The 14,180-nt window shown below is 33.3% G+C and overlaps 1 protein-coding gene across 1 annotated transcript in view; it reads left to right on the plus strand.

The window, feature by feature from the left end:
• The window catches only part of DYNC2H1 (dynein, cytoplasmic 2, heavy chain 1), a 522,114-nt gene that overhangs the window by 34,066 nt on the left and 473,868 nt on the right, over positions 1-14,180 (plus strand). The window contains exons 18-26 of the mRNA XM_012659112.1: positions 781-936; positions 1,025-1,139; positions 1,661-1,831; positions 3,230-3,612; positions 5,242-5,374; positions 5,473-5,590; positions 8,233-8,345; positions 10,330-10,449; positions 13,804-13,954. Coding sequence (XP_012514566.1) covers positions 781-936; positions 1,025-1,139; positions 1,661-1,831; positions 3,230-3,612; positions 5,242-5,374; positions 5,473-5,590; positions 8,233-8,345; positions 10,330-10,449; positions 13,804-13,954 — 1,460 coding nt within the window. The remainder of the gene's footprint in view (positions 1-780; positions 937-1,024; positions 1,140-1,660; positions 1,832-3,229; positions 3,613-5,241; positions 5,375-5,472; positions 5,591-8,232; positions 8,346-10,329; positions 10,450-13,803; positions 13,955-14,180) is intronic.

Consider the following 14,180-nt stretch of genomic DNA (forward strand, 5'->3'; position numbering starts at 1 on the left):
CATGTTACTGCTGTCTTAGTCATGGTTTTATATAAGGATATTAAGAGAAAGCAAATTTCAAGAAATGAGTAGAAATAGAATAGAAAATTAAATTTACTTAAAAGTTAATTAGGGGGTTGGAATACTCACTTTCTGTGATCTCATCCTATTTAAAAATGGAGTATATAAAATATTTGGAAAATTTACTTTCAGTACCTCTGAGAAAAAAGTGAAGGTTACAAAATAAGTAATAACAAAAGACTAAAAATGTGTTGTCGGTTCATCTTATAATAATGCAAGTAGTTAAATTTGAACACTGCTTTAGGTTTGGTCTATTTAAGCAAATGTGTCCATAAAAATAATTGCTTTCATATGTGAGTGGAAGTCTTATTTCCATAATTATTAAATATCATTATACCAATTAGATTAAGTGTATTTTATAATCTAGAAGTTAGCCCTTTCAACTGAGATTATTTTCTTCTCAGATTAATAAATAGATTTATACAATCATGAATATTTACATGTATATGACATATATTATGTACATAAAAATCTCTATATATTACAAACTTGATTTTGACTCCATTAGGAAAATACGTATTCATGAATTTAGGAGAGCCCATATATATGTAGTTAAAATTCTCATGTAAAATGGGTAGTTTACTACTGTCTTTCTCCACTGTCAAACATACACACATGTGCACTCATACGCACACACACAGACAATGCAGTTAAAAAACTATTGTTACTTAACAGTTTTTCTGTTTTTAAAATTTAATATTTCAATATTTGTTTCTATAGTGATGACTGCCATCATTTTGGACTAGAAGAGCCTAATTTCTCTCTGGCATACAGCATCTCTAAAGACATTGAGAGCTGTGCACAAATTTGGGCCCTTTATGAAGAATTTCAGCAAGGATTTCAAGAAATGGCCAATGAAGATTGGATTACTTTTCGGTTTGATTCAAAAACAGTATTTAGACTCATAATTTTGTAGTTTTGTTATTGGATGTAAACTTTAAAATGTGTTTTTGGTATTTTACAGGACTAAGACATACCTGTTTGAGGAATTTTTGATGAATTGGCATGATAGATTAAGGAAGATTGGAGAACATTCAGTAATGACAGTGAAATTACAATCAGAAGTTGACAAATATAAAGTAAAATTGTTTTACTTATTCTGCTAATTAAAAATGAGTTTGGAGCTTTCATGTATCTTTTTATTATGTAGTGACTGAACTAAAAGTTTATATGTTTTTCCATTATTTCATTATATGAAAAAATAGGAAACAGAGTAAACCATAGAAATTGATATTTCTGCTACCAATTCGAAAGAAGTTTTAAGTAAGAAATTTATAGTTAAAGTTAAAAAATAAAGTGTTTATACAGCCTAGTGCCACATGGGTCATATCATAAAATAATACAAATAGAAATATTCTATCTCATGTTTTAAAATATATTAAACTACAAAGGGAAATTTGCATGCATCTACAGTAATGTTTAATAAAAAATTTTGTACAGTTTTGTTTAACCATATATATATTTGAAGGCTGTTAAACATAATGGATTAATTAAAATTTTGATAGCTAATAACCATAAAAATAAATACTAATTTGTATTTTGCTAATATTTGTGTATAAATGTATATATATGCCTTTTTCTTTTTTTTTTTTTTTAACAGACAGTAATTCCTATCTTGAAATATGTGAGAGGGGAACATCTTTCTCCAGATCACTGGCTGGACCTTTTTCGTCTACTTGGCCTTCCTAGGGGGACTAGTTTAGAGAAATTGTTGTTTGGTGATTTGCTCAGAGTAGCTGATACAATTGTAGCCAAAGCTGCAGACCTTAAAGTAAGAATCACTTTTATAAATATCCCGTAAATCTGAACTTTGTTAATATACAATTTTGCTTCATATTTTGTTGTTTAAATAAAATAGCAAGTTAGACTTGTTTCCCTTTCTTAAGATACTGACAATGTTCCATTATTTCATTATTCTTTCATTAGTAATTTCTCTGAATCTGTCTGGCCCTGTGTATGGGGGTGTAAACACAATAATATAGTATAAATCCCTTCTTTGAGAAAGAAAAAGTATGAAATACAAAAAAGTCTTTCTCGAAGAAGGGAGTCAGGTTTAATCAAAAAGTAAACAAATACAAATAATTTTACATAACATACATTTAAAGTCATCTGTTACGTTACAAATAGAAGTTACAAAAATCCAGAGAGCTAAATCAAGAACCAGTTTGCTAATCAGGGTTAGAAAAGGTCTCAGGTAAAAGTAAAAGTTTTCATAATTCCATCATAAGTGGCAGACTTTCTATGTTGCATTCTGGCCATTCAAAAATATAAGGACTTTCGATGTCAAATTGTTTTATTTTCTATCCAAAAAGTAAACCTTTACATTTGTTAATAATCCTGGAACATGTTTAGAGATAATCTTTTTTTTCTTTTTGAGACAGAGTCTGGCTCTGTTGCCTGGGCTAGAGTGCCATGGCATCAACCTGGCTCACAGCAACCTCAAACTCCTGGGCTCAAGCGATCCTTCTGCCGCAGCCTCCTGAGTAGCTGGGACTACAGACATGCGCCACCATGCCTGGCTAATTTTTTTCTATATATATATATTTTTTTAGTTGTCCAGATAATTTCTTTCTATTTTTTAGTAGAGACGGGGTCTCGCTCTTGTTCAGGCTGGTCTTGAACTCCTGTCCTAGAGCGATCCACCCACCTCGGCCTCCCAGAGTGCTAGGATTACAGGCGTGAGCCACCGCGCCCAGCCTAGAGATAATCTTGAGAAGTTATAAAGCATGACTACTGTAGAAAATAACTCTAGTTGATTGTTAATTATTTTAGATGTATTAGAATTTACAATAAGATTACAGTAATATTTCTGTAGTTCCATTCTTCCAAATCTTGGTCTTTTGATCTACAAAACTTTAAATAAGCCAGACTAGTTTTGTCTTTTGTGATAGATGCTTAAATTTTGTTTTTCTTTTGATAGAAACGAAAAGCATAAGGCAGAACTTTGTATATACTTTGACCACGTGAACCAGGATGCTTAGTATCTGATATGCTTTGATAAAATAGCCAGTAATCCTTTTGGATTACATGTAAAATATATCCATTTAATTTTTTTTGCCTTATGGTGAAAAGCTGGATAAAACATGTTTTCTTATAAAGTGTATTTTATAATTTATTTATATGATAATTAATGTTGAAATAATAAATATGGATATTTTGTGTTATATAGGATTTAAATAGTCGGGCACAAGGTGAAGTTACAATCAGAGAAGCTTTACGTGAACTTGATCTTTGGGGAGTTGGAGCAGTGTTTACATTGATTGATTATGAAGACAGCCAAAGTCGAACTATTAAGCTGATTAAAGACTGGAAAGATATAGTAAACCAGGTTGGAGATAATAGATGCCTTCTTCAGTCCTTAAAGGATTCTCCTTATTATAAAGGGTTTGAAGATAAAGTGTCAATTTGGGAAAGAAAACTTGCAGAGTTAGATGAGTACCTACAGAATTTAAATCTTATTCAGAGAAAGTGGGTATATTTGGAACCCATTTTTGGCCGTGGAGCATTACCAAAAGAACAGACACGCTTCAACAGAGTTGATGAAGATTTTAGGTCAGTATAGCTAAATAAGACGTAGACACATATAGCAGTTTTTATTCATTCATATTGTGAAGTGCTTAATACAAGCTAATTACGTTTACATTATTGGTATCTTTTGTGTATTCAAGCTCTTTCTCTAGCGGATCCTTCTGAGAAGCTATTCCTCACTCAAGCATTTACTACTTGAACCATTTTGGGCTGGTTTCTATCATTACCATACCACTCTACCTAATATATATACTTCCTAAAATCACCAATTACTTTCCTGTTTTAAATTCAATGGACATTTTTCATTTCTTATTTTATTTTTTCTCTTACTAGTATTTTATAGAGGTGAGCATTTCTTCTTTCTTGGAAAGTCTCTTCCTTGGGCTTCTGTAATATTGTCCTCTCTTGGTTTTCTGACTATATCTCTGATTTTCTTCCTAGTTCCTAATCTTCAGCTCTCTCCAAACCTTTAGTTGTAGACATTGTCACTCTCTGTATATTCTCTCCTTAGAGGTCTCCCCAATTTATACATGCAGCCCATATTTCTTTTCTGAGTTTCAAATCTCCTAAACATCCTCAGGTCAAAACTGAATTTATGAACTTACTCCCTAATTCCTTTCCCATAGATCTTTTCTCTTTATGGTTCCTGTCTCAATAAATGGTACCACCTAATTGTTCAAAGCAGAAACATGGTGGATATCTTTGATAGCTCCTTTTCTTCCACTTCCACATACATCAAATTACCAAATTTTATTGATTTTAACCTACTTATCTTGAACCAAACATCTTTTATATCTGTAATTCTCCCATTTTATTCTAAAGTATTGTCTTTCTCACTTGGACTACTACATTAATCTTCTGACTTGCTTTTATATATAAGTTTTTCACACAACAGCCAGAGTAATTGTTTAAAAATGCAGTTTCATTGCTTCTCATCCTTTTGTCTAAGATCAAGTGTAGTATCTGTTCTTATCAGTTTAATATCTGCTACGTTCTAAACTATTTAAGAAAATAAGAATGCAGTTTTAGCACTTCTTTTTTTGTTGTTTTTTACTCCTGTAAGTAAAGTTTCAAAGTGGTTTCCCATTGCCCTAAGGATAAGGCAAGATCTACTCCTTGTCCATCTCTCTAGCCTTGTGCTAGTCTCCTTTTTGCTTTAGTGACTCTAGCCTTTAGTTATGCCTAGCTCTTTCCCAGGATCTTTGCTAGAAGCTCTTTCCCTCCTATTCACTGACTTTTTCTTTTATTCATCATTCATAACACAGCTTAATTTACTTCTTCAAAGAAGTCCTAGGTCATGGGTCACCCTGTTAGCCACTTCAACCATACTTTGTACTTTTCTTTCTTAGCATCTATTGTAATTTTATTTAAATATTTTGAGAAATTTATTTAATGTCTTTCATTGTCACTGGAACATTGGCTCTATGAGGTAGGGCTTAATATTTAGTGAATAAAAAATATAAGAGAATTTGTAATATAGCAAGTTAAAATGATAATGAGGTATTTAGTATTATTTATTAGAAATATAATGATATGTTACTATTTATAAGTGCTACATCTAGTTTGTGTTAAGCACACACAAAAAAAAGTCTTAATATGTCTTGGCCAAAAAACTGTTAAAATACATGTGAAAATAATGTTTTTGCTTTGTAGGTCAATAATGAATGACATCAAGAAAGACAATAGAGTCACAACATTAACTACTCATGCAGGCATCAGAAATTCTCTACTAACGATACTTGATCAACTTCAAAGATGTCAGAAATCATTAAATGAATTTTTGGAGGCATGTTTTAAAAAAATCTTTATATAATGCATTGTGAAGTACTTAATATCTTAATTATTTGAAAAGAGAAAGCTATTTTTTGTTTTTATCTTTATTAGGAAAAACGCTCAGCATTCCCAAGATTTTATTTTATTGGTGATGATGACTTATTAGAAATACTGGGCCAGTCTACTAACCCATCAGTGATTCAGTCTCACCTTAAGAAGCTATTTGCTGGTAGGTGTCAACATTTATTTAACACATATTTATTGAGTGCCAGGCATAATGTTAGGCTATTGGGTAGACTATTGAATAATATACAGTTCATACAGACTAAGAACTTATAATTTAATGGGGGAGACAAGCTAGTAAGCTGATAAATGTTGTACAGCGTGACAAGTTCTGTGATTGACATAAGTATGTGGTGCTGTAGTTATGTCTATGAGGGCATTTAGCTCAGTTCTAGGGCATCATGGAGAAAGTGACATTTAAGGTGAGATTTGAAGAATGTATAGGCATTAGTTAGAAAAAAGGTGGGCAGGCAGAGAGAATAGTCTATGCAAAGGCCTGGAAGTGAAGGAGATTATGTCCCTTCGTTATTAAGTTTAAGGTCTCCTGAAAGACATCCAAATGGAGATACTCAATAGACAGTTATTGTCAGCATACAGACCTTGGTGAGGGTGTAGAAATGGTAGTTGTCTGTATAGAGATAACAATCAAACTATGGGGATAGGTGAGATTATGTGGGGAAAAGTGTAAAGTAATTAGTATGCTGTGCTTTGATGTTATTGAACCACTTTAATGGGGTATTTATTAATGGCAAATGGAATAGATTTGTTTCAAAAATGACTATGATTTTCTCAAAATATTTCATTTGCTTGGAAAGAGCAAGCAAATTAATGCTTCTGTAAGTAAGCAACTCTATCGAAAAGAGCTATATTTTTCAAATTAAATTTAAGAAGTAAAAAAACTTTCATCATTTTCACTTATAATCAGGGATCAGCAAACTATAGGCCATGGGACAAATCTGGCTCAGTACCTATTGTTTTTTGAATAAAGTTTTGTTGGAACATAGCCATGCTCAGTAGTTTATGCATTGTCTATAGCTGCTTCCATGCTATGAGTGCAGAGTTGAGTAGTTGACACAGACCCTATAGCCCATTAAACTTAAAATACTCTCTGGTCCTTTACAGAAATATTTGCCAACTCTGTGTATCTGAAGCTTTAGGGTGCTTATATCTGTAACTGTGATTTGGGCAATGGGAGGTAGTAGAAAGCTCTTGAAATTAGAAGGTTTATATCAAAGCTCCATCTCTACTATTTATTCATTAGTTATTAATTTACCCCTCTGAAATTTAGTTTTCCTCTTATATTGCAAATAATAACTTAAAGGTTTTTTTCTGAAGATCAAAATGAGGTAATGTGGTCAAGTTTTTTATATACCGTGAAGTGATATGCAAATTTGGGAGGAGGAGTCTTATTTGCCCTTCCCCTTTCCTCTTTTTTTTGTTTTGTATCTAATATTGTCTATAATGGTTGCTATTACTACCTTATCTAGGAAAGGTTTTTACTACTTTAAAAATAAACTGTATTGATCTATAATTTACATACATTTCTTATATTTAAGTATATAGTTTGATGAGTTTTGACAAATTATATTCACCTGTGTAACTACCACTGCAATTAAGACATAAAACATTCCCGTGGGCCCAGAGTTTCCTCATGCCTCTTCGAAGTCATTCCTGCCCCTCTCCTCATCCACTTCACTCTGCCCCAGGCAAGCACTGATCTGATTCTTATCACTGTAGATTAGTTTCTGCCATTTTTAGAAATACTTGTAAGTAGAATCATCAATATGTATTCTTTGCATTCATTTATGTCTGGGTTTTTTGCTCAGCATGATGTTTTTGAGATACCTACAATTGTATTTCATTCCGTTTTATTGCTGAATAGTATTCCATTGTTTGAATATACCACCATTTATCCATTTACCTGTTGATGGGCACTTTGGGTTATTTCTAGTTTTTGGCTATTATGAATGAAGCTGTTGTGAACATTCATACAAATCTTTTTGTAGACATATGTTTTTATTTCTATTGGATGAATACCTGATTGTGAAATTGCTAACTCATACAGGAAGCGTTTAACTTTTTAAGAAACTTCTAAATCATTTTCTAAAGAGGTTATAACATTTTACACTCCCATTAAGAATGTTTGAGAGTTAGGACAGTTCTTTTTTTTTTGAGACAGAGTTTTGCTCTGTTGCCTCAGTTAGGCTGCAGTGGCGTCATAGCTCACTGCAACTGGGCTCAAGCAATCCTCTTGCCTCAGCCTCCTGAATAGCTGGGACTACTGGTATGTACCACCACACCTGGCTAATTTTTTCTATTTTTAGGAGAGATGGGATCTCGCTCTTGCTCAGGCTGGTCTTGAACTCCTGAGCTCAAGCAATCCTCCTGCCTCGACCTCCCAGAGTGCTGGGATTACAGGCATGAGACATGATGCCCAGCTGTAGGACTGTTCTTAATGATTGGTATGTATTAGTTGATTAGGTTGCCTAACATTCTTTCTGGAACATGGTACGAACAAATGAATAAGCAAACATATAAATATCAAAATAAACAGTAAAACTACCAATGAATCAGGTCACGTATAGTTAGATACTGATAGGAGATATTTTAGATTAGTGATAATGTCTATCAAAAAAGAGTGATTCTTTTTTTCCTCAATAGGAACATTACATATGCGATATACTTTATAATTCTATTACATTACAATATCTAATGGGGTTTATACTATACACTATATAATATATATGTCATGTCTAATAATTATATCTTTACTGCTCTTGCATTTAAATTGTTGCTTTTATATTGTAGGCATTAACAGTGTGTGCTTTGATGAGGAATCAAAACATATAACTGCAATGAAATCTTTAGAGGGAGAAGTTGTACCTTTTAAAAATAAAATTCTTCTATCAAATAATGTAGAGGTAAGTAATTCTTTTTCAAGTGTGAAAATAGAAAAAAAATGGTGTGAACTTTATATGAAAAATAGTCAATTTGGAGGATAAAATCGGTTAATTTAAGTCATTTAGGAAACTCATCTAATATCTTAAACAATGATTTGTTAGGTTCAGAGTGTTCTGGTATTAAAAAGAATGTGAGATTTTAGTTTTTGGAAGGCAGCATGTAATTATGAAAAAACCTTGTCTTTGGAGTCAAAAAGATTTGGACATTAATATTAGCTCCAAAGCTTATTAGCTATGTGACTTAGAGTCTGAATTTTCATATCATTAAAATGGGAATCTCACTACAGGTTGAGAATCCCTTATCTGAAGTGTTTGGGACCAGAGGTGTTTTGGATTTCAGATTTAGTTGGATTTCGGAATATTTGCGTTTTAGTGGTCAGCATCCTTAATCTGAAAGTTTGAAGTGTTCCAGTAAGCATTTACTTTGAGCAGCCATGTCGAGCTCAGAAGGTTTTAGATTTTGGAGCATTTTGGATTTCAGATTTTTGTCATAGGGATGCTCAACTTCTCTCTGTTACAAAGACTTTCTATTGAAAGTTAAATAATTGGCTTTAAGTACACTATATACTGCTTGGAACCTAAGTACTCAATAAATTTTAGTTCACTTTACTCTTTAAGATATGAATTATATATGTTGATTTAAGTGAAAAGTAAGTTTGAAACTAGTACATTTGTAGAACAACTATTGATTAACTGCTTCTGCAGGACTGGAAGTGAACTGATCAAAGGCCTATTACAAGCATACAGTTAAAACCAACTGGTAATAGGTTGTACCACATTGAATTGTAATTTTCAGGTTCCAAAGTTATCTTCCAATTAGAAGTCAGGGACTGTACCCTATACACATAACCAACCATACAGCCTTGAAAAATGTCTGTTCCTGGTTAGGCCTCAACATTTTATTGGATGTTGAGTACATATGTCAGGTGATTGAAAGCATTGAAGTTTTGCTAAGTAGCCATCATGTTTAGTTAAGAGTTTTATGGTTGTTGTTTTCCTCTCTTGCAGTTTTGTTGGGGCTACAGAGAAAGGAAGAATTTAAGTTTTAGCAAATGGGCTAAGGCAGGTATGCCAGCAAAGGAAAAGCTGAAACTCTTGTAATGATTAGCAGAGTAGGTGTCTCTGTAGCCTTTACAGTGAGAGGTAGATTCTCACTCTTTAGCTACAGTGGCTTTTGAGCTGGGCAAAGGGTCATGCTATTTTTAGTACTGAAAAGTGGTCTACAAATGAAAAAAAAGCTAGAACTTAGAGTTAATTTAAGTAAGTAATGATGAAAAACTAAGATTGTAGTTTATGCCCTTATATTTTGTTGCAAATGATACACTTTTAAAGTTAAGTAATTCATAAATATTAATATTCATCATTGTTTCTGTTAATTATCATTATTATTTTAACTTCAGTTTACTTTTATTATCTATAATCAAGTAAGTGGAAAAATATATTGTTTTGACTTTGAAACAAATTAGCTTTGTTTAATGAGGCAGCCTAAGCCCCCAAATAATACAGTTTATACCAATGAAGCAATCCTTTCCAATGGTTCCAACTTTATTAATATGAGATCACTAGAATAGCATGAGCCAGGGAACTTAGCCAGCCATTTTCACCCTATTTATTGGCCAACTATCTAGTTTGATTCGATGAAATTAATGGGTTACTTTTTAAGTGTTCATATTATATTGGTTTTTATAGGTATAGTCATGATAGTGATAGCCACAAATTTATGAGATTTCACACCCACTATTATCGCAAGAGGTGAAAAATTTTCTTCAAATTATTTAAACCATTTATTATTAAAATAAAGAATTAAATGGCTGTAACTCATTTTGGGAGTGTGATAGTCACAAGAAATTATAATACCCCTCCTGAAATAAAGGAATAGGGTCAGATGATAAATTACATATTTGTTTTGTATCTTGTGTATATTATTTTCTAATTTTATTTTCAGGCTTGGTTGAATGATTTGGCCTTGGAAATGAAGGAAACTTTGAAACAGTTGTTGAGGGAATGTGTTACTGCTGGGCAAAGTTCTCAAGGTGCAATTGACCCATCTCTATTCCCTTCACAGGTAAGGGGGCTTATGTCTGGAGGAGTATAGATTGGCATGGTATCATGGAAACAACCCTGACCTAGAGGTCGAGAGGCTTAGATAAGTGTTATCTTTGTTCTCCCTTTATCTAATAGTTTACATAGACAAACTGCTTAACTTCGGGTCTCAGTTCCCTCAACTGTAAAATGTGGGGGATGCACTGCATGATAGTGAAGTTCTCTTCTAGCTCTGTTAATTTGCTGTAATTCAGATGCTTTCAAGCAGAAGGCGTGCTGAGATTTGAGCAGTGCAGGCCAGTGGTGAATGGAATGGAGAGGATGGAATCAGGCACGTAATAGCATCCTGATTCCAGATGATCAGTTCATTGTTGATGGAGAGACACAGATCTATAACACTGCTGTTCTTTACCCTCCACCCCTTCCATGGGATCATCTAAGAGGTTGGAGCTGGCAGGAGCTTAGCAGGATGTCAGTATAGGTCTGAAATATAGTCACAGGATTTGAGAGCTAGGTCACATGGTAGATTATAGAGATTACTGCAGCTCAGTGTTAATAGGAGTTCATCCCTGGAAACACTGGATACTAGATATGTAGCTCACAACTTTGTTCCAGGTCATATCAAAGTATACCACTAAAACTTGTATTAAAAGTCCTATCTTGGCCGGGCGCGGTGCCTCAACGCCTGTATCCTAGCTCTCTGGGAGGCCGAGGTGGGCGGATTGTTTGAGCTCAGGAGTTCGAAACCATCCTGAGCAAGAGCAAGACCCCGTCTCTACTAAATATAGAAAGAAATTAATCGGACAACTAAAAAATACATAGAAAAAATTAGCTGGGCATGGTGGCGCATGCCTGTAGTCCCAGCTACTCGGGAGGCTGAGGCAGTAGGATCGCTTGAGCCCAGGAGTTTGAGGTTGCTGTGAGCTAGGCTGAAGCCACGGCACTCTAGCCCGGGCAACAGAGTGAGACTCTGTCTCAAAAAAAAAAAAAAAAAAAAGTCCTGTCTTGCTTAGTGTTTGGCCCAGACTTAACACTATAAGTGTAGGTCATCAGAAACTTTAGTTCTTAGGGACTGTGGAAGGTAGTCATTGGAATGTTCTGTGATTTCTCTTAGAAAAATTTACCTGACAACTCTAAAAGTTACTTGCTTTTCAGATTAAAAAATTTAGTAGCTGTTGGGACAGGTTTTTATGTTGGTTCTCTTAAAGTATAGAAGCTTGGCACATTTTAGATTCTGAGCCATTTTTGCAAACATTCCTTTTGTATCTTTTGGCATTTTGAGGCAAACTAAAATTTGTTTAAAAGAATCTTAAGTTCTTAGAGAAAAATAAAAGTAATTATCACTGAATAATCAATGCCATTGCAGAATCAGGGTAAGCTGCTTTATTACCTCTGAAAATGTTTCCTAGTACTTTGTCAACTTCCAGATAGGATGTAAATTAACATAGAATAAAAGACACAATATAAAAAAATTCACAAAAGCAAAAATTGTATAATTGGGTTATGGAAATGACAGTTATAGCAGGAGATATAGTGGGAGATACAGGCTAAAGAAAGTTGCTGGATTTGAGCCTGAAACTTACCTCTAGGCCCTTCAGCACTCAAGTAAAAATGTGAACTACTAAAAATGTAAATAGTTCATTGTCTACCGAAATGAAGAATTCTTGTTTATTAGCAGTTAATGCTAAGAAATATTTATCTCAAGAGAATTTATATAAGGGTATTATGTAGTATAAACAGTTACATGGATGTCAGGTATAGGTTATTGATAATTTAGTTCCTTTTTTGTGAAGACCTAGAATAACATAGAGAAAAGGTACTTTCTGGGTCTGGGAAGGTATCAATGTGGTAAAGTGGAAAGAAACTGACAGACCTTAGTTGTAAATGCTGCCTTAGCTAGTTATTCTCGGAGTGATACATTTTGACACTTAGTTCAGAGGGTATAGTAGTACCTGTATTACCAAATCATTTTGAAGGTCATATCATATAATGTTTGCAGAGCACCTTAGTGGCAATTACATTTTAGGTAATTAATAATATTAGTGCCTGTCCAGCTATCTTAATGGTAATGTGACTTGAGAACCCAAGACTGTGTCTTGACTATCACTTCTTTTAGCCTCTCACAGAAATTATGTAGCAGACTGTTAAAAATGGGTGCACTAACAGCTCTGACTTCAGCATTATACAATTCATCCATGTAGCAAGAACACATACCCCCTAATATTTTGAAATAAAAATTGTAAAAAATTGAGATTATTCATGTGCATTTATAATACAGAAATTTAGTAGTATTGCTTGAAAGGAAATGCATATATAGGGGTATTAGGTTTGGAGGTGGGCAAATGAACATTTTCATATGAAAATGAAAGAGCAAAGTCTTTTCTCAAAAGCAAATTTGGTTCTGCTTAAATGCTTCACCATATACTTGATTGAAGAAGCTGTTGATGACTTACCTAAAAGAGTTACTAATTGGCTTCCTCTTCCATAGAAGAACCATAATATAATATTTATAGAATGTTTTAAGTTAGATCAAGACAGCAGCTTAGCCTGCTATGATAAGTTATAAAATGTATATGTAGATAACTAAATGATTTAATCTAATAGAGGCATTTGACGATATTCATCTGGATGTTGAAAGGTATGTATCAGAAAAATGCTCAGTAGTAACGGGTCAACAGGTGTAGTGCTTTTCTGTGATGTGCATCATGTTTTTAGTTTAAAGGAGCATATCAGTTTTCCTTGTTCATTTAAAAACTGTATGAAACTATTTTTATACCAATATTCAAAGAATGGTCTTTAAATGTATAATTTGCTTTATTAGTAGCCTTGCTCTATTGGTATTATTAACAGAAAGCTATCTGCCTTGATGTATAGCTGGTTTCTATTTATGGGTATTAGATTATAAAACTAAGATCTTAATTTAAGAAAAAATTGAAATTTTGGTGTTGTAGACTTCAGTAGTGTGCTAAGAAATTATTTTGAAATGCTAGAAGATTGCCCTTTTATTAAATAGGATACATCATACTTTGCTATCTTCATATTATACTGGTTGAAAAGAAACCATTTATGAGAAGAGTCAGGGGAAGAAAGTATAAAGGCCCTGAGGTTACAATAAGCTTGGCGGGTTCTAGGACCAGAAAATAGGCCTGTAGTAGAAAGTGTAATATGAGATGAGTTCTGAAAAGTAGGCTTGGCTGCTTCACACAATGCTTTTTCTACTACTGTATTACTCTATTAAATATTTGAGGTGCCCATATGACATTCAGATGGAGAAGTCCAATATACAATTGGCAATTTGGAAAAAGGTGTCTTAAATTTACAAAATATTTCTAAGTAAATTCATCTTTTAAAAATAATTTTCCTCTTTATTCAATAGATACTGTGCTTGGCAGAGCAGATTAAATTTACTGAAGATGTAGAAAATGCTATTAAAGATCATAGTCTTCATCAGATTGAGACACAACTGGTGAACAAGTTAGAGCACTACACTAATGTTGATACGAGTTCTGAGGATCCAGGGAATACTGGTATGGAAAAATGTTCCCTTTTCTACCCTTTTTTATGGGTTATTTGAGCATTTTTTTGGTATCCTATCTTAATGTATCTATTGTCTTTTGGACTGTATATCTATTTTAGTGGCTATGCTAGGAATTACAATATACATACTTTTTATGTTGTACTTATCAATAATTTACTACTTTAAAGGAAATATAGAAACCTCTCCACTATATAGGTTTATCCTCCCCTTTTTAT

Source organism: Propithecus coquereli, unplaced genomic scaffold, assembly GCF_000956105.1.
Source record: "Propithecus coquereli isolate 6110/MARCELLA unplaced genomic scaffold, Pcoq_1.0 Scaffold6, whole genome shotgun sequence".
Lineage (NCBI taxonomy): Eukaryota > Metazoa > Chordata > Mammalia > Primates > Indriidae > Propithecus > Propithecus coquereli.